Consider the following 23,483-nt stretch of genomic DNA (forward strand, 5'->3'; position numbering starts at 1 on the left):
CATCAATGACCGACCCTGGCCCGGGGCCACGGGCCAGGCTGAAGCTCCACCGAAGTGCCTGGGGACCTCTGAGGGGACCCGACCGCCTGGCGGAAGGGGCGAGGCGCTGAGCGCCTAGCTGCGGGCCTCCCTCCGGACCCTTCCCCCTTCAGCCCGCTCGGAGTGACAACGAGGCTTGGTTTCCCGAAAAGCAGAACCTCCCAAAGAAAATGGTGCAGGGGAGAGGGATGAACTGGGAGTATGCGGTTAACAGAACGCACACTGCCATATATAAAATAATCAACACGGTCCTACGGTACAGCATGGCAACAGTATTCAATATCTTGTAATAAACTATAATGGAGAAGAATTATCAGAAAGAATGTATGTATACTTTGCTGTACACCTAAAACTAACACAATATCGTAAATCAACTATACTCCAATAAAAACCCTTAGACTTTGTGTTTGTTCCCCATATTTTGTTATTATAAAAACTGTAGCCATGAACATCTTTTACACAAATGTCGAAGTGCTCACATTACTCCTTGGCCAGATTCCTAGACATTGAATTTATTCATGTAATTAACACATTTATGGAGCCCCCCACTGTGATGAAGCCTTGTCTAGGCCCTGGATTCCTGGGCCAGAGGGAAGATTTTCAGTGTCTTTGAACACAATTCCGTATCGCTGTGCAGAAATGCTGTTTGACTTCGTTTCCACCAACAGCGTGTTAGGGACAGTCCTACTGTAGCCTGGCCAGCACTGCATACGATCACTTAAAAAATCTTGTTGTAAAATCTAGGCACTCAGTCTCACTTTAGTTACCTCACTGAGGCCGCAGAACTTTCCGTGGCCTGGAAAGGTGAGTGATTCAGTTCCCCACCCTGGAGGCGGAGAAGTTGTGATCTCCCAGGAGGGAGATGGATGCTCCGAGGCTGACTCAAGAGCACTGGAGGGAAGGTGGGAGTGGTCAGGACGGGGTAGAGACCAGGACAGGCCAGGAGCCGCTGAGTAGCGGTGAGGCCGGGCCAACCCGCCTACCGGGCAGCTCTCTGGGGAGTCTGGGTGTTGACAGAAGGGTGTGTTTGGATGTTGGGGAAACTTACGGGCGGAGGGGCAGAGACCGAGGGCTGCCCACTCAACACCTGCTCCTCGCTCTTCCTTACCACCAGACCCCGCCCCACTGAGCCCCCCTTGCGGCCCTGAATGATGTCACCTGGTCTGGCCAGCTGTGTGGCAGTGGTCACGAGCGGGGCTTCGAGGACGCCAAATAAAAGGGCCGTCTCGGCTGCCCCTTCCCGTCTCCCCACCTGGAAGGCAGACGCTGGATGTGGAACAGCCCTCTGCGGGGGCCAGGAGGTGATGGTCGACCAGGTGGCCGGGAGGAGGCTGGGCCCAGGTGGCCTTCTGGAACTGTCCATGCAGCCCTGGCCTGCCTACCTCTAGGTGTCATCCCTTACTTAAAAGAACTGTTTTGTAAATCTCTTACCAAATAGATAACCAATATGCATGTGAATGCAGCTGATTCCTCCAAAAAGCAATTTTCTTGGTCTTTTTTTGGCTTATTTACTAGAAGACAGGCCACCTTTGTCATGGTTTGAATTTGGCCTGCTGGGGGTCAGGTGACTGAGTGGCTGGGTGGCACGCTCCCTTCTGTGTTGCGCAATTCACCAGACACTCTGTGGCGCTGTAGGCTCCCCGCGCCATGGGGATCCCAACAGAAACTGCAAATCCTACCTGTCCTGTGATCACGCGGCTCTATCTTTACTGACATGGAAGGCTGGGGGGTTGGAAAGCCATCCGTCTGTCTGTAGAGAGAAGAGTCTGGAAGGTGCTCCAATCACTAACTGTGGTGACGTCCGGGTGGTGGCATTTTGGGTGAGTCTTACCTTCTTTATACTTTTCTGAATTGGGGGATAGAGTGTTATTTTGCATGAGAACGTTTTAATAATATTAGTAATAACACCGTCCTGGAATGGGTTTATTTTCTAGCCACCGCTGTGTCCTTATCACGTATCTGGGGCACTGTGGGTCCAGTGCAAAGATACATCTGAAGCATCTCATGTATCAGAACTTCCGGGCCCAGGTGATCCCTGGCTGGAGGAACCAGGGCCTCTTGGAATTTCTTGTAAATAGGTCAGAAGAGCTGCTCCTTGTTTTTTTCCTTCTTGCCATGACTGTAGCACCTTGGGCCAGCGTGCTCATGCACGGGGCTGCCCGGGCCTAGTAGCAGAATCCCTTCTGTAAGCACTGACCTGGGAATAGAAACCCAATTAATCATGACAAAAAATGCCCTCCCCTCCCCTCCCCACCAAAAAAAAAAACAAACCCAAGAAAAACCTCCACGGAAGCGGTGTAGACATATTTCCATTTCTTTATTAGAAAGAGGCCTCTACACTATAGCCACCTCTCTCCATTACTTTACACATTTTTCTTTTTCTTTTTTTTGTCCCCTTAGAATACTGTACAGCTGACACAAAAAAATCCCAAGGCAGGAAAATACAAACTGGCATATTTAATCAAAACAAGATCGTAGGAAATAACAAGCCAAGTGAAATGTCTGTCAATGGTTTTAATTACAGTACAAACAATATAAATAAAGCATCATTGAGTCATTGTGAAACAAACTTGCTGAATGAGGTAATATAAAAACAACCAAAAAAAGAGAAAAAAACCCATCTCTGGATAAACCCCAGGCTCCTCTTCCATCTTCTATACATGGCTATTTACAGAACAGAGAAATGTGCTAAAATGTGCCGAGGCGCGGCCTTCCCTATTCCCTCCTAAAAATGCCTCTCAGTCATCACCTTTGACCTGCTCAGGCTTCCCTTTCAGAAACACACCCAGCGGCAAGATGAGAACCCAGTTCCAAGTCAGGGACAGGAGAGTGGGGCTTGTCTGGGGCAGGAAGCCACACCCTCGGACCCACGTGGCGATGCCTGTGGCTGGTGTGGCCGAATTCCAGCCCTTCCCTGGGCTGCCAGCCTGGTCCTTCCGGGGCTCGGCAGAGAGCCTCTGATCAAGTGCACATGGCATCCCCAGCACACGGGCACTCAAGCCAGGGCAGGGGCAGCAGCCCCAAGAATTTGATATATTTTAGACACAAAAACTCAGTCGGAGGAGAGAAACCGTGCTGCTTTTGAAGGTTTGGAGAAGGCATTATTTCTAAGACCAAGATGCGTGAACAGCCACAGAGCAGTCTGTAAGGATACCTACCCACCGCCTATCCACCACGGAACAGCTCTGACCCTCACTCAAGCCCACCAGTGCACTCGTAATAGTCCTGGTGAGAAAACTGCCGGGACCCCGTGGGTGGGACTGGGGGGCTGAGAGGTGCGTGTTGGGCTCCCACGAGCAGTAAGCGCTAACTCCCTGGCTTGTCCCCAGCTCACGGCACCCTGGGTCCAGCCTCTGTCCTCCCAAGCGGGATATACCTTTTCCCCAGGCGGCTCAGTCAGGGGCAGAGCTGAGTGCAGTGTCCCCAGCTGGGCTGCTCACCAAGGTCTTTGCACAAAGCCAGGCACTCTGGGTTTCTAACACAGGCGTCCTTACACGGGTGGGGAGACCCGGGACGCCCTTCACCCAGCCCCTTGACACACCTTTAATTTCCACGAGCCAGTTCTGAGTATGACCTTCTAGGGGATGGGCAGAGTCTCCTTATTACAAGAGTATTTGAACCGGCTCAGACATTAGCTTCCGGGCCGGTGTGGATGCCGTCCGGCACTAGGGAGACAGGGGCATAATCTGATTGAGGGGCGACTGTTCCCGACCGCGGGTGTGTTAAGGGGGTTTGCTCCATTCCAAAGCCTCTCCAGCCCTCTCACATCTTGTTTGGTTCCTTTCTTTCATCTGCATCTCAAAAGCTGAAGGTCACGGAACGCTCACCGACACTGAAATCTAGATGAGTCCTAATTGCACTCGGACAGGCGAGGACCTCTCTTACGCCTTGATCACGACCCTCAGGGGTCCTTCTCTACAGATGCCACAGCCAGGCCCAACACAAGACAAGCCTCAAGCCCACCTCTCACTCATGCAGCCACCTTGCCTCTCCTTGTGCACAGCCGGCGCCTGCTGGGAGCCGGGTGTCCCGTGGTGGCTGGAAGCCAACGATCCCGTCCTTTTAATGGGGCAGCTCATGCTCGTACACCTGCAGCCTTTAGAGCCACCTTGGGTCTCTGCTGGGCATGCCTGCCCCAACCCTGCCCTCTCCCCGGCACCGAAGGCCTTCTTCTGGATGGCTTGAGGGCCTCAGATAAGGACACTTTCACCAAAAAGGTGCAAATCCCCAAACGCTGTCAACAAAAACAACACCTCATAAGTGAAATGCCTTAAGGAGAGGTTTTCAAGTTCATGGTCACTGCACCCTTGCTTTGCGGAGGGTGCTTGCTACACTGGTGAAACAAATACTTCTAAAATTTGGGCTTTAAAAAGAAACAAAATCACAGATTAGAAACAGACATTTTCGTTTTACGGAATCCCCTGCTGATGAAATGTCCTCTAATTTCAACTCAGACCCAGACTGAAAAAGCCAACTGGAAAAAAGTGTCAATCTATGTTTAAAAAGCAGCAGACATCCAAAATGAGACAGGGAATTTATTCATATTTTTAAAAAGCATCTGTTTTAGGACAGCATTACTTTTCTAAGGGGGAGAAAATCTGTGGTTTGGGGATGATCACGTCTTAGGTGGTTGAACGTCCAACGTGGAGGTGCTGACCCTGTGTGGCAACATTTCTCTCTCAGATGTCACAGCACCTTGGGTTCCAGTGACTAATTCCTGGCAGTGATGGAACTGAAAGTCTGAGCAGTGTTTCATCTACCCCAAGTGATTAGCCCACCCGGCTTCTCCCGTCTGCATAACTGGAAGGAATCTGATGTCTTGACTGAAAGGCAAAGCTGATTTAGAAACTTGAATGAAAAAGGACCTGTCAGTGTAGGGCACAGAGCAGGGCAGAAGCAAACCCTGCCTCAGCAGGCCACGTGTGCATCCGGGCCCCCTGCCCACACCTGGGGGCGCTGGCCTGGCCAGGGTGGAGCCCACACCAAAGCCCCACTGACCACGGGGCTTCCTGAGGACAGCCACTTGGGGAATCCAAAAAGAAACATGTCTAAACCAGGGCTAAAAGAGAAAAAGGCAAGTCTCGATGCCAAAGGCCCTTATTTAGCTTTTTGGTGAAGGATGGGGGTGAAAATCACTCCAGGACACGACTTCACAGCGTGTGAAGCCCACGTGTAAAGAGGCCGTTAGGAATGAATTATATTTCCTGGGAAGGAAAGATGTGTACCTTCAGCACGTTTCTATCAGAGTTCCTTCCTGATGGCTCTTCAGCTTGTTTGCTTGAAGGACATAAATACGGTCCAGGGGAGCTGCAGAGAAGTCGCGATGACCTTGCGGGGCACCTGACAGAGAGGATGTGAGCGAGTGGAAGCAGCCCGTCCAGAGGTGACGGATTTGCTTTCCAATCATCTGTGTCTTCTGAGCAGTTTTTGAGACCTGACCCTACTTTACTCACTGAGGACCTACATTGTGGCAAGGCTTCCGAGCCCCCCCCCCCCACTTCTAGAACATTCTAAATGCAAAGAGAAAGGGCTGGCGGGGTTGGAGCCACCGGGGCCCACATCACCCGTGAGCACAGCTCAGGCTGGGGGTTGGGCAGGAGCCAATGGCCACTCCCAAGGGGGAGGATGGTACCACCAAGGGCAGGCCCAGGACAAGGTCACTGACCAGCCACAGCAGCTCAATGAGGGACAGAGGGAGAGAGAAGGCGGCCCTGGAGCCTCAGGCCACACCCTGCCAGCCCAGGGTGCCTGCAAGAAGCTCTGGTTTTAAAGCAGAAGCAGGATAAGGACACTGAACGGGCCCCAAACACGAGTGTGCCCAGCGGCCTCTCAGTGCCGGAGGAGGCGTCTGAAGGACAGAGGCCTTGGGATCGACGACACAGCAGAGGGTGCGGGAGAGAGAAGGGTGGTCTTGGCCAGAAGCAGCGGGGGTGAAGGGCCTGAAGGGGACACTCACCCTTCCGTCCCCTAGAAAATCAAACTCAGACTCAGGCTGGAGGGCGCGTGGCGGTGAGTGACGGGGAGGGGGCAGTGCGGGCTCACCCCTGGGGGAGGGGCTGCCCGGAAGCAGGGGTCCTCGGAGAGCCTCGCTCCCACCGACGACGACGAGGACGATGACGACGACGACGGCGACGCCGGGCTCAGCAGAGACAAAGGAGGGTCAGAGCCTCGACGGGAGGGCCTGGCCACCCCCACCCCCCCAGGGCACTGGCTGGGGCAGGTTTCCTGGCTGGCGCTCTTGGCCCCGTCCTATCCACGTTCTGCTCTCCTGAGCATCCCGCCCCCGGCTGGGCATCGGGGCCGGCATTTACCACACTGGTCCAAACGTCACCACACCCTGCAAGGCCACAGGGTTTCACAGCTGAGGAAGGACCCTGGGCAGCTGGATGGGACGGCAAGGCCAGGTGAACCCAGGTCTGCTCGGCCCCAGGGCTGCCTTTCTTGTTGGACTATTGTTCCCTAATGAAGTAGTGACAGCTCCTTTGCAAATGTGGGGAATGAGCCTGAATGTGTTCAGGTGGCACCAAACTGGGAGGCCCGGAGCTGATGCTGGAGGCCGAGGCTGGGTCCAAGCGGACCGCATCAGGCGGCACAAAACCTCAGAGGAGGGGGCAGAAGTGTACGGCCCTGCACCGGTGCTACAAGGGCCATAGCCTGGACTCGTGGCCCTGCAGGAAAGGTGCTGCTTTAAGGATTGCAGGCCAGAGTAATTCAGGAAAAGCTGCTCTCTCCTGTACCCGACAGCCCAGCGGTCAGCAAGCACCCGCTGCCCTCACCTGCTTTCTGGGATAATTCCACATAGGGCGGGCTTCCTGGGGGACAGGAAACTGTACCTGCTTATGGGACCAAAGACTCATGGCACTAACGTCACTCACTCACCCTCGACTGCTCATCTACTGGGAAGACCGGAGACGGAAGGAACCCGGGACCCTGGCTTGGTAAACCATCTGTCTGTCCACCCCAGTACTCGAGGTCCACCCATGCACCGTCAGAATCAAGGCTCCTTTCTCCGCAGGGTTCTCTTGGCCACAAGAGAAATCCAGAGAGGTCTGCAATACACCCAGCTCACCTGTGCAGGTGCCCTCACACGCGGCCACCTTATTATATGCCTTCCCCAGCCAGTGGGTTTCTCGTCAAGGAAAAATTTGAATTCTGAATAGAAAAGGTTAACGTGGATTCCGCAGTGGTGGCTTCCTGTCTCATTGTCATGTCCCTGAACTTACATGGAAATAAACTATGAAAACTGGACCCCCTTCCTCAACTGGTTATTTCTAACACTGGCCCTGGGTCCTTGCTTCTCTGGCCTTGGTGTTAGTAAGGCTTTAAGATGGGAATGAGAGCGTTGTCAGCAAAGAAAGGACTTCTAGTTTGACACTGACATACAAACAGACGAGCCGCCGGTCACCTTTATTTTAAAAGAAAACCCTTGAAACCCACTACCGCCTTTTCTCTGTTGCCAAAACTCGGGCTCGAGAAAGCAGGCTGCCCCCTGCAGCAGATCAATATCGCTAAAAATAGCAGGAGAGGGGTCGAGTTTTCTAAGGAGGAATCAATGAAGTCCCAGCGCTGGAGGGAGGGAAGGGAAGAAACCAGTCTAGCATTCAGGTCGTGAAAGGCTAAGCGAAAAAAGAAGTCATCTGGGAAAATATTATATTATAAACACATATAATAATCTGTACACACCCATATACATCCCAAAGAGAAGCCTTACAAGGAATTCTGTTTCTTTTCAAAAGAAGGCTTCACTGTGATAAAGCATTCCTACAGTGGGAGTTAACTACAATGAAATAATTTAAGAATTTCGTTTATACTCTATCTGTGTTCACTACATAAGGTCTATGCTAACGGGGAGGCCAATGCGTGTGGCTGGATTGCAACAGTAATGCGTTCTTCAAAAACAGGAAGGACTTTCTTTTTTCCTCTATTCACATTTAAAATAACCACACAGCGATGAAACAGAATTAAAAATCGGGTGGAGGGATTACAGGCCTGTTGTCAAGGCTTCCAGGCTGGAGGCTTCCGCACCTGTTATCCTGGGAAACCGCCGAGTTCCACTGAGCTGCATCAAGGTTAGAAATGCCCATGAAACACCGACCCAGGTAGAAACTGTGTAAAGCTTTATTTTTTTCCCCACCTACTTTAATTTTTTTTTAAAAAGTGAAAGAAGAGGAAAAACTCTTACAAAATAGAAGGTTTAATATATGAGAGCAAGGAACTTCCCCGGAGGCGGCAGGGTGAACGTGGCCCTATGTTTCTGTGCTACATCAGTCCCATGCCGTCCTTCAAGGTGACGCCCTCTCCCCCCTCATACTGCCAAAGGGCTCAAGGCACAGTTGCCCCCTTTTCTTTTTCACCTAAGGTGTCACGATCTGGTTTACTATGTTTGGCCACCACGTTGAAGGTGGCCGAAGTCTGAAGCAGCCAGAAACCGTGACGACGGCAAATCGGGTGATGTACTAAAATGATGGGCCTGGCCACCAGGCAAAAAAAAAAAAAACCAACAAAAAAAGTCTCAGGGCGTTTCATGAGTCAGTCTGTGCTCCCAGATTGGCAGCGGTGGTCAGGATGGACCTCTGCAAAGCGCCCGGGTCTGGGATTTGGAAAGTCACCCCCCCGCGTTGCCACAGCCTGTTCCTCTGGGTGGGCAAAAGTAGGGTCAGATCTAAATCGTGCTTTCCAGTAACAAGGACTCACATGCCTCTCTCCCTCTCTAATATGCTTGTATCCCCCCCTTTCTTGATTTTAATAAGCAAATTGTACCACCATCTTACTCTGATATGCTCCTTTTTAGAAGCTGTATATCACATTAATGGAAGTGTTTACTGCTGGGAATATTTCCCGTGTACAATGATCTGTAACCCTCTTATCTCAACTAGTTGCACATTATTAGTTCACATCCAGTTCAATTTATAAATTAACAGAGGTGCCATTTGTCTGTATAGAAATCAATGCATATTTATGAACTTCTTTTATTCAAATAGATTTTCAACACATCTCATCTAAAGACAGAATACAGAAGCCTGTGTGACTTGGGCAACGTGGCCCCCGAGTGACTGAGACCCAAGACACCCACCTCGGCAAAAGGACACAGACTACCTCTCAGGTTTGGGCAAAGAAACAGCCTTTTACGCATTTACTTAGTTCACTAAATGTGCCCAAAATGCTGTCGTCAGCTGAATTCGTGATTTCCTTTTGAACTTCCAAGTCACTCTTATTTATTTTTTCCATTTTGTTTCTGCGCCAAGGAGACTGCAGTCAAATAATACTCGGCAACTGATTTCCTCTCTTTGGACTGAAAAATTAAACAGATACTAAATTATGACAGTGAATTTAGAAAGGAGGGCTCCAAGGGCCTGAAAGAACATGTCTGGGATAATACGATGCTTCTAAGAGTACTGCAATCACATCGCGGCAATCGTCAGAGCGTGCTGTGTAACTACCTCCTCGGCTAATACGCTTCCTTCTCGGTGATGACTAATCGTGTCCTATTAAACAGCGGTAATGCTGGAAGAACTCAACTGCCCGAGTGTAATGAAGCCGGTATTCTCCCTGGACAGATTAGCTACAACTGATTTGACACATACCATCATAGGGGCTTCAAACCTGACAAACTCTGCTTGCTTCTGATTTATGCCGTCAAGCTCCTCGGAGAAGAGATGAAAGCCAAGCGTTCCGTCTGGTAGAGGTGAAATGTACTGATGTGCTGAACCGCCAGTTAAGGAGAGTTGCCCCTTCTCCTGGCTGCGCGCCTCCCCTCCCCCACGTCCCGCCCCTTGTGCCACGCTCTGTCTCCCGGCCACCGGAGGGGGGACCGGGGTCCGGCGCCGTGTGCTACCATCAACGAACCCAGGCCCGCCGGTCGCTCCTGTGTGTTGATCAGGGGAATTTATGCAAAGGAATCAATGCTGCAGCCTCCGGGCCTCCTCTTCGCCCCTTGAGGACCATCCGGGTTTTGTGATTTCACTTGGCGTGAGGGGGGTGGGGTGGAGGCGTGGGGGGTTGGCTGGGGACCACCAGGAGGAGTGAGGGAACGCGATGGGACTCACGTGGCGTGATCCCTGAGGGCGCGCGGGAGGCTGCGGGCACCGCCGGTCCTCAGATGATGGTGGGCACCCTCCCGCCGCTGTTGTTCCGGTTATTGTTCTTCCTGGACAGGTTGGGGGTGGCCATGAGCACGAAGCGCTCGTCGGGACAGCCGTACTGCAGCAGGACGTCGGTGCACTCCTGGCTGGAGGCCTGCCGCGCGTAGGCCAGCGCCGTGTTCCCGTGCGCGTCGCGGGCCATCACGTCCACCCCGTACTGCAGAGGTAACAGAACCGCATTAGGGTCACGGGAGGGAGGGGACAGGGCGCCTTGTTCAACCCCGCAGGCAGCTGGGGCAGATGCGGACCCTGGGACGCGCTACCGGGAACCCGCGGGGGAGACCAGAGTCCAGTGTCCCTGCCCCCGTCCCCCCTACCCCCGCCAGGTGTATTCTTTTCAGAAAAGAGTGTGCTTTTTGCATCGAAAAGCCCCTCCCCTGTGCAATAGAAACAGACCAAGGATAACTCTAGTTTTGCTATTTCTATTTTGACTTTCCAATTATAAACACAAAAAAGGATCACTCTTTTGATCTCAGAGGCGATTCATTTTCATTGAAGGAAATACATAGGTAATACATAAGAGCGTAAGAAGAAAAAATCACGTATAATCTCACTATTCAGAGATAATCTTGGTTAATCTTTCAGCGGATTTCCTTTTAATGGTTCTTCTTTGAATCTAAATGCATATATGAATAACTGAGATAAAACTTGCACAAATAATTTTTATCTTTTTTTTTTTTTTTTTTACTGAACTTGGTGCTCTGATCATTTTCTCAGATCATTAAAAGTTATTCAAAAGCATGACATATAACAGCCATATAATATTCCTCCGTATGAACATAACTCAGTTACTCTGTCCTCGGTAGCTACACATTGTGTTTTATTTTTTTTTTAATTATTTTAAAAAATTTATTTATCTCGGCTGTGCCGGGTCTTCGTTGTGGCATGCAGGATCTTTTTTTTTTTGGTTGTGGCATGAATGTGGGGATCGAATCCTGACCAGGGATTAAACCCAGGCCCCCTGCATTGGGAGCATGGAGTTTCACCCACTGGACCACCAGGAAGTCCCTACACATAGTGTTTTAAAGTTGTCATTGGTCTAAATAGTGCTGTGATGTACATCCTCATATTGAACCTTTCTCAGGATCTCTGACTGTCAGAGTGATGACTAGAAGGGGTAATACGAGATTAAATGACACAAATAGTTTTAAGCTTCTGGATCTTGAGAAAGGGTGGACTGATGTCCACTTCCACCACCATGGATGGGAGTCTCATCTCTCGTCTTCAGGAAGCATTAGCATTAAAGGAACTCTTGGCCAATTTGAGGGGGAAAGATGGCATGCAATCTGTTAATGGAACTGTGTTCCCCCAAACTTTGTATGCTGAAGTCACAACATAGGAACTGTATTTGGACATAGGGCCTTTAAAGAGGTGATTAAGGTTAACTGAGGTCATATGGGTGGGGCCCTAATCGAATATGACCTGTGTCCTTATAAGAAGAGAAAAAGACAGCAGGGATGCACGTGCACACAGAGGAAAGGCCCTGTGAGGACACAGAGAGAAGTCTGCAAGCCAAGGAGAGAGGCCTCAGGGAAAAAAGACCCTGCCCTCACCTTGACCTTGGACTTGGACTCTGGCCTCCAGAGCTGTGAGAAAATAAATTTCTGTTGTTTAACCCCCCCCCCCCCCCCCGAGTCTGTAGTGTTTTGTCAGGGCAGCCCCAGCAGACTCATATGCAACTGCTAACATGAAGCTGAACACTGAGTGATTCTGATATCTGTGTATCTAATTCTCCCATCACAGCCATCCCAAGAGTCAGGTAAAAATATGTAGAAACTGGCATCGTTCTCAGCTGTGCTGGACAGACCCATCGCCTGCCCCTGGGGTTGGGAACAGAAGAGCCCCCAGCAGGTGACCCACCTCTGGACAGTGTTCCACTACTGGTGAGCACACACCTCCCCTCCCTACCCAGGACCCTCTCAATGGGCAGCTTTCTGCCACCCTTCGAATGGGGATCTGCTGTGGCCAAGGACCCCAAAGGCATGCAGGCAGCGGCCAGGGAGGGGGTGTGGGCTTCTCCGAAGCAGCTCCTGGTGGCACAGTCATTTTCTCCCTTTCTTCTCCCCATTCAAGCTGCATGGCAAATGATTCAACAGAGATTAAAAAGATAACTCTCCCCAGCGGAAATTAATCGGAAGAGTCCAGAAGAAGCCCTTTGACAAACTCCGACCACATCAAAGCTCAAAGTCTAGGGTCCAGCATTTTTGTGTTATGTGAACGAAAAATCCAAAGGTGTGGCAACGGGAAAACCACATAAACCGTTCAGTTTATATCCTCTCTCTCCACCCCTTCCCCACAAAACGATGATGGGAGTCTTTTGTAAAAGCAACAAGAGGAACATCACCAACTACGCTTGACCCAAGGCGGGGGTCATCCCAAAGATGAACTAAGCAGAAACGCTAGCAAATGCTGCGCAAAGTGGACCACGGTGCCCGCGTAAGGAGACCTCATTCCTCCCTTTTAAACTGGTGCTCTGTGTGTGCCCTCACACAGGTGGGCTGAAAGGGAGCCCCCCCACCCCAAATCCTAAAGTCCCTATTACTAATGCTTCCCACTTCCAGGCAGGCAACGATAACCTTCTCCCAGAATGATGCCCGCGGAGCAGCGCCGAGGGCACATGGGCGACCTACCCAGATGAGAAGCTGGGCCAGGACCACATTGCCCTTCCGACAGGCCAGGTGCAGTGCCGTGCGGCCGTCCCCCTCCCCGCAGGTCTCGTTCACTTCGTCCCGGGAGCCGTGCGCCAGCAGCAAGATGACCATCCGTAGGTCCTCGTCGGCGGTGGCCCGCAGCAGGTGCTGGCCTGGGGACAGCTCCGTACACGCCAGCGGGGCCAGGAAGAGCTTCTGCTCGTACTTGGCCCGGATCCACCTCTCCTTCTCTTCCCTGCAAGAGTCACCAGACAGGCGAGGTCACGATTGCGAGACAGAACCAAGGTTGCACCCCTCTGCCCAGCCACCACCGTGTGTGTGGTGTGTGGTCCGGAGGCGTCCAGGGGGCGGTGACAAGTGTCTTCACCCGGCACCAGGAAGCCCCCCTCGGGGGAAAGGCTTCCCTACAGTGTACAAAGTGGGTCCCCACCAGGAGCACCACCTGGGCACCTGTTAGTGATGCAGGTTCTCAGGCCCCGTCCCAGCCCCCAGAATCAGAACCCCTGGGATGTGTTTTAACCAGCCCTGCAGGGGATTCTGACGTCCTAAGGTGTGAGAACCAGGGATCGGCCTTGAGCTCTCATGTGATTTCTTCTGCTTTTTGTGGCCCCAGAAGAATCACCCCACTGCCCGGGGTCCCACCCAACGCAGGATGGATGCCACAGGCTCGGAGGCCCGATCCACTTTAAGCGGCCACAGTCAGAGCCAGGATTACAGACCACTTGGCTGGAGTCCAGGGGGCAGGGTGGCCGGCGGGCTCTCCCACCTGGTGTGACCTCGAGGGCTTAGTTCTCAACCTCACCGGCCGGGGAGGGGGTGTGTGTGAGCTCAGGGGTCTTATACACACTCCCGTAGAAGAAAATGTTGCTACAGGCCACATATGAAAAGGCAGCGAATCCAATGGGGAAAAGAGATGCAAGCGTGACCCTGCTCGTCTTCGTTAGCTCTCGGGATACCTGGGGGAGCCTCGGTGAGGGCGTCAACAACTCCTTCAAGACGAAGAGCAGCCGGGTGGGTTTTCCAGGGAAAGTGGGCTGAGGCCCAGCCTAGGAGGCCAGGCAGGTGGCCCCCTGAGGCCAGAGCTGAGTCAGGGTGCAGAGGGCAGGAGGACGTGGGGAGGGAAGGTGTGAAGCAAGATGGGCATGGCAGCTGGTGCCCCTCCCCCAGGAGCATAACCCCAGGGGGGTGGGAGTGATAACAGGCCCACTCTCTGGGGCCCAAAGAGGACAGGATGTTGCCTGAGACATCTGGAAGGAGGGCTGGGGAAGGGAGGAGGGGGCAGGATGGGAAGAGAGGAGCTGAAGAAAGAGAGAAGAAACCAACAGCAAGGTGTGTTTATATTGACCGGAAGGAGAAGACCCCGGGCCGTCTACTCGTGCACTTGGGCCGCTAATGGTGGATTTGGGTGTTGCCTCTTCTAATAAAGGTGAAGACCACTGAAAACAACTCAGTAATCCTCAAGACTGCTCCTCAAGACTGCAGCACTGCTAGGGGGAAAAAAAGTGGGGGGGAAATGCAGAAGACAGAAGTGAGATTTCACAAGTAGCTCTTGAAATGAGAGAGTCTAGGAACAGAATGGGGCCGGGGCTGGGAGGGGGGGTAGGGGGAGTGGGGTGGGGGACCTTAGGCCGGACAGATGCTTTTTTTTTTTTTTTTTTGATGTGGACAATTTTTTAAAAGTCTTTATTGAATTTGTTACAATATTGCTTCTGTTTTATGGCCGCGAGGCATGTGGGATCCTAGCTCCGTGACCAGGGATTGAACCTGCACCCCCTGCAGTGGAAGGCAAAGTCTTAACCACTGGACCGCCAGGGAAGTCCCCGGACGGATGCTCTTTGATGAGGCTGATGAAAGAAGAAACAGAAGCCCTAGAGATAAGAAGTGACTGTAATTACCCACAGAGACGTACATATACACTGATCCACAATTGCCCTCTCCTAAAACTCAGCATTTTCTCCGGGGGAGTCAGGAGGGTACATAGCTACAAACCACACAGAGGAATCACCTGGGGCCTCCGCTGGACTGGAGAAAGAAAACTCGTTACCCGTGACATTTTTCCTTTCGAAGTACAGAATAAAGGCCCTGTTTACACCTTTTACCCGTGTTTACATTGCTCCTAGTGATGTAGTGTCGGGTTAGCCCTAATCTGTTTCTAAATACTTAGGCAAACATTTTCTTCCAGGAGTAAATCTGGATTAGTTTTGCTTCGCTTCCTGGTCCATACGAGGGACCCCCGAGCGACCCCCCGACCCTTTTCATTAGGCCGTTTCTAGGACGAGCACGTGGCTGCAGCTGAGAGCTCACACCAGCACCCGGAGGCCGGCTGCACACCCTCCCTCACTTGGGCCAAAATACAGGCACAAAAGCGCCGGCAACACCTTGGAAATACCGGAAGAGGTGAAAGACGAAAAAACCCCAGGCCGGGCCATGCTTTTCGTGTTACTTAAAAACCTTATTTCAAATGTATTAAACATATGTTGATGCATTTCATAAATCACCGAAGAGCAAAACGCGAATTAAATGAAAAGGGACAGTAGTGGGGGAGATACAGCCAGATTTTCAAGTTCCAATCTGCTAATTCTCATTTCTTGGTAGGCATTAAAATCAGACCTCTTTTACTCTGCTCCGGTTGATTTTAATACTCATTGCCAAGTAATTCAGGGATAAACCAGAGGATGGAACACGGTAGCTACAGTCTTAACTGCAATTATTCCATTTTCTTTTTAATATTGGAAGACCCCAGCCAAAGAACGAGGTCAGACACCCCCGCTTCTAGCTCCTCTGCCGTGGTCCGTGTGGTCTCTTGGGGAACGCCCCGCCCCAAGCTCACCTGAATTCACTGAACTCGACACGCGTCTGAATGATGAGCGCATTTAAGCTGTTCTTTGCTTTTAAAAATCAGTGTCGTTCGCAATACGTAATAAAGGCAGGTCCAGGTTTCGTGGGGCTGAAAACACATACCATTTGGGGAGCCTTCTGTAAGAGGAAGACTCTGAGATTATGTATGTGAAACGAGGAACAGGGAGGAGGGCCTGGGGCTTGGGCTTCCTTAGCTTGGAGCGGGGTGATGATTATTTGTAAGGGTTTCAGAGCCTCCAACAACTCAAATACAGAAAACAGGCTTGATACTGGGAACCGTCCCCAAGCGATGCTGCAAGGAGACAAAAGCAGCGAAAGCCTCTAGGCAGCCTTCTCGCTGGGGTCCACCTTTCCCAGCCCCACGTCCACACGGCTCCTCACCTCCACCAAGGGCGCCCCTAGATCTGTTCAATGCATGGTTTTTATTATCTGACAGGACCACGGCTCTTCACCAAAACTTCTTGTGTTATTTAAAAACAAGCATTCGATGTCGGCTTCTGGGTCCTGCAGGACGGTGATGTTTCAGCGTTTGTTTGTTTTTTTCGGACACCAGGAGGCCGGAGAGCAAAGGAAGGCAGACCACTGGGCCTTGAGTCTGTGTCAGGCGTGCTGCTTCTCCACAGCTGAAATCCAACTGGAAGGAAGAGGGGATTCAGGAACGTTTCCGTTTTGTGGGAGCTAATTCAGCAACCCCCATGCGTGCATTAGCACTTAATATTAGCTACAGCCTATGTCCTGTGGTCACTGTCCACGCTGACAAACCAGGAGGAAAGCTTAATTCTGCGTGCTCCCTGCAGTGGCCAGAGGGAGGGAAAAGAGAGTCCACACTGCGCTAAAAGGCTGCGGGTTTCGGCCTTGGAGAGGCTGGCGTTCATGTGCTTGCTTTGTTCTTCTTTGTGGTGCAGACTTTTGCAACTTCAGTCACTTCCTGGGCCCTCGTTTCCTCACCTGTAAAACGGGCACAGTGACGTCTACAGCAGGCAAGGTGGTTTTGGAATTTGAAGTCACGTGTTCCGGTGAAGTGCTGGCCGTACACAGTGGTCCCCTGACAAATGGCAGCCGTGGCTGTCGTGATGCTTGAAGAGAATAACATCTCAAGATTCGCACTGCTGTCGTGCACACAAGCGCTCCCCGTGGGGGCATCGCAGGTGATGAGGTGGCATTGGGGGCAGGGGGGTGGGGCCTGACACTCCCGCTGGGTGGGCGAGAGGACCTTGGCCAGAGGCCTTGACAAACCCATGGCTGTCCTGTGGGGCTCCCCCTCCAGGGTGCAGAAGGACCTGAGACACTGGGGTGAGGGGTGATCAGCAAATTCAAACGACCCCATAGCTGTCAGGACCTCTGGGGCCAAGTCTGGTTGGCCTCTGCCCGTGGCCTTGAGGCATCTAAAGCCTTCCTGGATGTTATGGACTGAACTGTGTCCCCCCCCACCCTGATTCGTGTGCTGAAGCCCTACCCCACCCAACGTGACTGTATTTGAAGACAGAGCATTTAGGAAGTAATCGAGGTGGACTGAGGTCACGGTCCTGGTCTGTATAAGAAGGGGAAGAAACAGCTGGGGGTCTTTCTCCCCGTGCACAGAGGAGAGGACACAGCCGGTAGGTGGGTCTGCAGGCCAGGAAGAGGCCTCAACAGAAACCAACCCTGCCGACACCCTGACCTTGGATTTACAGCCTCCGGAGCTGTGAGAAAATGAACTTGTATTATTTAACCCCTCCGCCTCCTCTACCCCCGTCTATGGTATTTTGTTATGGCAGCTGGTCTGACTAATACACTGGACAGCCACATGGTCCATTGTTTCCACCTGGCTTCTGTGCCAACAGTCACCATGGGAAAGACAGATACTCTGACAATGATTCCTTTTCTGCGAGAATATTCTGTCTAAAACCATTCGCCCCAAGAAACCATGATGCCAAAGCACAGATACCCTAATGGTGACTCTGACGTCCCAATCTTGCTTCTGGGACTCCCGGCTTGTCTCGGCCCAGCCTTTCTTTTTCCCCAAGGAAGGCCAGTTCAAGAGCAGTGTAGCTGGCAGTACATCACCTCACCTCATTCCAGTCCCCTGGAGGCTCACTGCTCACAGCCTCCGTTAGCTAATGAGCTAAAAAATGAATTATTGGCACGGCTGGCCATCAGCAGAGAGGAGGAGGCCCCGCTCCTCATTTGAGCCCTGCGGTGACACACCTTTAAATAAATCAGCTGCACGGGACCAGGGAAAATGAGAGAACGGGCCACTCATCACAAGACACCAACCCAATCCCCCCAAAGAGAAAGACAAGATACAATCGAAGGCACAATAGTAAATATTTTCTCTCCTTCTTGCCTAAGATGAAACCCTTTCTAGGTAGCCTTCCATGCCCTCTGGGCCCAGGAAAGTGCCTCATGCGTGAGCCTGGGGCCCAGGTCTCAGAAGCCGTGACTCCAGGGTCCTGTGGGGTCTGCTGGGCTCAGCTGGTCTGCTAGGCCTGCAGCCTGACAGATGAGGCTTTGCCGCACTTGACCTTGAGGGGTGTTGACTCGGCCAAGGCTCCACCAAAGGTGATCCCGGGGGTGCACCTCACCTGCAACCCGCAGATTTAGTGCCTGCCAAATGGAATCAACTACCAGCACCAGTAAATAGCGCGAGGCCCCACTGAGGAGGTGCCATCTCCAAGCCGCAGGAGCGCCTATGTGATGGTGCTGCTGGTGACGGTGACGATGGTGACAACAGTGACCGGCTTTGTGGACGATTCCAGACCCTGGAACACCCGCCGTGTTCTTACGAGTGACCTACATGTCGAATGCTGAACACCATGCATGTGTGACGGCAGAATTGTGGCCATATTTTGGGAAATCATGACATAAAGGAAACGCAGGAAAAGAGATGGGTCATTTTTGTGGCAAGCTTCAGAAGATGGGGAAAAGGGTGGAGTCTGGAATTGACGGACACGGCTTTTCCTATTTTTTTTTTGTGGTACGCGGGTCTCTCACTGTTGTGGCCTCTCCCGTTGCGGAGCACAGGCTCCGGACGCACAGGCTCAGCAGCCACGGCTCACGGGCCCAGCCACTCCGCGGCATGTGGGATCCTCCCCGACCGGGGCACGAACCCTCATCCCCTGTATCGGCAGGTGGACTCTCAACCACCGCGCCACCAGGGAAGCCCAAGTTATCTGTTTTATATATAGTACTGTGTATATGTTAATCTCTGTTTGCAGTTTTATAGTAAACTTTAAGCCTTTCTCATCCTTCCTTGACCTTTATTTACCAAGCAATGGTCATGCAGTGATCAACCATGGACAGGTCACTGTTAAAATAGCTGGACTCTGTTACACACACTAGGAAAATCCCCAACAGCATCAGAGCTAACGTTTATTAAGTACTTCTGATGTGTTAGCCGCTAGGCTGAGTAATTATCTGGTTTCATTCTGACAGCACCTGGTGGGGTAGGTCCTACCATCATTCCCCCACATTTTAGAAGGTGAAGATGGTCTTGCTGGGTCCCCGACCTGTGACGGCCCAAGCGGCTGTCCCCGGTGGTCACTGCTTGAGCTCTTCCTCCGGGCTCTGCCACCTCCCAAATAAGGAAACTTGATCCCAGCTGGAAGGGCATCGCCTGCGTTGTGGGATTCCAGCTGAGTCCCCAGCACTCCGCCCGCCCGTTCTCTTCAATCACCTCACCACGTGGTGATGGGTCAAGTGTGAGTCGCTTTGGAGAATCTAGAGCTGTACCACTCCAGGGGCAGCATGAGCCACGCACAGGTGTTTAAATTAATCCAGATAAAACAACAAGTCCCGCTCCTCTAGACGCGTCACACGGGTAAAGTACTCAGTGGCGCCAGGGCTGGCGGCTGCTGTCTCGGGCAGTGCAGACGATCTCGAGCGTCTCCATCCTGGCAGAGGATATAGTGCTCATCCAGACAACCTGTCTAGATCAGCACTAGGGAGGGTTTTTCTCTCCCATTTTTTTCTTACCCAAATTATTTGGGAATAACCATAAATGCAGAATGAAGAGAAAGGAAGTCACCAGCGTGTGTGTGGGAGACGGAGTGGAACGGAAGCCAATGCAGATGCCAGCACTCAGGACAGCAGCTTCTCTAGGCAGCCGGGTCCCGGGGGGCGGGCACCTGTCACTGCTGGTGGCCATGACGTCACTGGAGCACCGCAAACGCGTGCTGTCAGCGAGGAGCTAAGGGCAGGGCGGGTCTCAAAGACCCTTCGGGAAAGCTGAGGCTGAGTTGGAGCCGCACGAGACCCGCGCCACGCCCCTTAGAGAAACGCCGTCTTGATGTGGTCGGTGGCCCCTCCTCTGTCCACCGGAGGGCTACAGGGATGCGGCCTCACTCAGCTGCCACCAGCTGTGCTTGGCGTCTGGCAGGGAGGGCCCGGGGTAACAAGGTTAACGTGCTGGCTTCCCAGCAAAGACCATTTTAGCAAATAACCACAAAGCTTCTGATTGGCTTCCAGCACCGTTTTGTGGTCCCCAGGAGCAGACACGGGAGCCGCGGCCAGACGTTCCCTGGGTCCTCAAGGGGCCCACCGTGGAGGCAGGATGGACGATGTTTTGGGGTGACGTGCGGAGTGGTCAGCCTTCCCATCTCCACAAACGAGGCTTTCTCTGGCTCGGACCCTGGGCAGGCATGGCCTTTCCCAGAAGCCCCCTCAGTGTCAAGCCGAATGTGTTCATTTTGATGGGAGACCCTCCTCCCAAATGTTTGAAGGCCAAGAACTTTTTGGGTGCTTATCAAACTGCTTCTTCCAGAAACATCTTTTTTCTTTTCCCCTCACGGGGTGGGAAAGGATTTTTCAATAGTGACTTTATTTATTTATTTGGGCGCCCCACGCGGCATGTGGGATCTTACTTCCCTGACCAGGGATCAAACCCGTGCCCCCTGCACTGGAAGCGTGTGGAGCCTTAACCACTGGACCTCTAGGGAAGTCTCTCAACAGTAATTTTAAAGGAGATTTTGTAGCAAAGTGCACGGGAGTGGAGGAATGTCCTTTGGGGTGAGGTGGAGAAACTGGAGGAGACCTGCACGGCTTTAAATGGTGACCCAAGAGGCCAGGAAGAGGAAAGAAAAGCGCTAGCTAGCAGCAAGGAATTTCCCAAGTGTCTTTCGGCCTCAAGCAAAACAGGAACTGGAAGGGGAGGCATGGTAGAGGGGGCTGGAACAATATGTTAGGAAAACAGAGGGGCTTCCTCTCTCTGCAGGGGAAGACCCCGGCCCACTGCGAGCCCCGGCACGCATGCTTTCTCCCCCGGCCGCGTTGCCAAGGGGGCCGGCCTCGGGATGGGGGAGGGCAGCCAACAAAGACTGATGGCTATTTATTCCTTAATTACCAAAAGCTTTTAAGAAACTGGCCACTGTAAATCCCACATGCAGAGAGCAGAAGGCAATGGACAAGGATTTATGCTCGCGGGGCAAAGACAAAATAAATATCCTGCCTGACTTCGGATCAATATTATGAGTGTTTTTGCCAACCTGCAGGGTGCTTTATGAGCTCGGAGGAACAGAACAGGATCATTGTTAATTAAATAAAGTCAACTGCATTAGGCTTATTATTTCGGCGAGTCACTGTTAAGTGTGCCAGGCGGCAGGGGTTGGGGGCGGGTGGGCAGATTGCGGCCCCGGCAGCCCAGGAGTGAGAGTCTGTGCTCAGGTGCAGGCCCCGCGCGAGAGGCTCAGCCCTGCGCCGTCCCAGAAGGTGCGGGTAAGGGCACTAGTCTCCCCCCACACCTTAGTCCGAGGTCCAGGTGGAGGCCTGGGGCCCTCGTGGCTTTGTTGTCATGAGCACTGGGCATCTCCCAGCACCTGCCTGTTTGGAACCTGACCGGGCTGAGTGGGAATATATCCCAGGATACAAGCAGTGACGCAAATGCAACATCATCCCTCTGAAGGTTTGAGGCAACCTAGGAGGATTTTGCTTCGGAACCTCAAAGCAGGAATAAAGGAGATGTCAGGCTGGGTCACCGGCTCGCGCTGGCCTGGAAATGAGGAGGCATTAGATGAATTAATGCACAAAACCCGGCTCAAGTTCCACAACCTGTTGGTTGTCTGCAATGTGCTGGTGCTTGCAGGGAAAAAGAGACCTGGGCCTTTCGGGGAGCGTGGCTGCACTCACCCTCTCCGCAACCTCGGTTTCCCCTCTGGAGAGGCTGGTTCTGAAGTTCAAGGCCCCCACGAGCATCCGCTTGGGAGGTAAATGATGGATGGAAGGTGCCCCCCTGGGACTGGGTGAGCCCTGCACAGTCGGGCCAGACATCCCCCCGCTTACCGGGTCTGTGCAACGGAATGCCTCCGCTGAGCCTTCTGTTTGGACAAATAAATCTGTACATCGTGCAGCACCCAGGGCAGCCACCCACTCATAGCTTTCAACCACCTTGTTTGGGACCAGCTCAACCTCGGGCCACTCCCAGACGAGGCAGAGATGCAGCCGAGGGGCCTCTCCAGTGGATGCTGTCCTGCTGCCACCAGACCGTGACCCACAGAGGTGGAATCTCTGCCCCGGCAAGCGGCCCAGAGAGTCTCCCTCACCCGCTGGCCTGCTGCGAGCCACCTGCACTGCGTTCTCAGGCTCCACTCATGGGAAATTCATTCCAGAATGAAAGAACCTGCTGCATTCATTTGCTGGTCCCTGGAATCGCAGCCCCCAGAGCCCACCTGTGTCAACCCTGTAACTGTCCGCTCAGGAGGCCACCAGGTTAGAAAAGGTGGGTGTGGGTCAAGGGAAGGCAGGGGAGGGGTGGAGGGATGTCTTCCGGGTGCAATGGATAGAGCTGGGGGCAGTGCACAGGGAGCCCAGAGGCCAGCGTAGGCGGCAGGTGGAGCGGGGAGGAAGCAGAGTGGGGACGCTGAGAGCGATTTCGAGAAAGTCTAACTCTTAAGCGAATCATTTTCAGAAGCAGGTTATGCCAGTAGAAAAAGGCAGAACATCAGATTGTTCCAGAAGCAGCTGAAATATTTTCAACATTTTTTTCAATTTTTAAAATTTTCAATGTTTTTTATTTTCAATATTTTTATTGAAAATATTTTTAAGTTTTCACTATTTCCCCCTATTTTCTCATCTATCGTAAAATAAGACAACAAGACATAGGAAGTTAAGGGGGAACATGGCCGTGGCACTCCTCCCTCCACTCACAGACTCTCTTCTTGTCTCTGTGCTTCCTCCTTGTCATTTCCACTCACAGACACAGCTCATCTCGTTGGAATTTTAGCACAGATGCCTTTATTGTTATGTGCAAAGCTAGTCTGATAAACTAAGTTTGTGAGTCAGTTCGCAAATTGAGTGTGTGTTTTTACATAGTAACCCCAGCTAAGCTGCAGGAGCCACACACACACTGGATGTTCCTGTAGTTCAACATTAGAAAAAAGGCGGACAACTGCTTTAAAGCATAAATCCCGATAAATCTGTTCCAAGTGAGAGGGAGCCTGAGGCAGTCAGGTGAGGCGGTCCTAGATTCTGCGTAATGTGGCATGAAACGGGACGCACCTCGGCGGCACTCGCGGCAGCCCTGTTGGTGGGACCCCCATCACAGCGAATTAAGTTCACCATAACAGTGGCTGATGGGATCGGCTTTGGAACATATCACATCATAAACAGATAAGGGAAGAGAAATGGCCCTTTTCCTCCACTCGGAATACTGTAAAATGGATATAAGCCTTTGCTGGGTGTGCACCAGCGCCCTTTAAACACCAGGGAGCAAGAACTCCACAGCTCTTCTTAAAAGAAAAATCGAGCGACAGGATGGAGTGGGGCAGAGGGCCAAGCATGACCCGGTGGCTGCTGGCTAAGTGGTCATTAAACACACACA

The 23,483-nt window shown here is 52.3% G+C and overlaps 1 protein-coding gene across 3 annotated transcripts in view; it reads right to left on the minus strand.

Moving 5' to 3' along the window:
• Nucleotides 1-2,337: 2,337 nt before the first annotated feature.
• AGAP1 (ArfGAP with GTPase domain, ankyrin repeat and PH domain 1) overlaps nt 2,338-23,483 on the minus strand; it is a 562,113-nt gene continuing 540,967 nt past the window's right edge. For all 3 annotated transcript variants that reach the window (XM_029224417.1, XM_029224416.1, XM_029224418.1), the window contains 2 exons: nt 12,812-13,067; nt 2,338-10,338 (listed from right to left, as the gene is read on the minus strand). In XM_029224417.1, coding sequence (XP_029080250.1) covers nt 10,135-10,338; nt 12,812-13,067 — 460 coding nt within the window. In that variant the 3' untranslated portion in view covers nt 2,338-10,134. The remainder of the gene's footprint in view (nt 10,339-12,811; nt 13,068-23,483) is intronic.

Source organism: Monodon monoceros, unplaced genomic scaffold (genome assembly GCF_005190385.1).
Source record: "Monodon monoceros isolate NGI ecotype Baffin Bay Population unplaced genomic scaffold, NGI_Narwhal_1 Super_Scaffold_16, whole genome shotgun sequence".
NCBI classification, from domain to species: Eukaryota; Metazoa; Chordata; class Mammalia; order Artiodactyla; family Monodontidae; genus Monodon; species Monodon monoceros.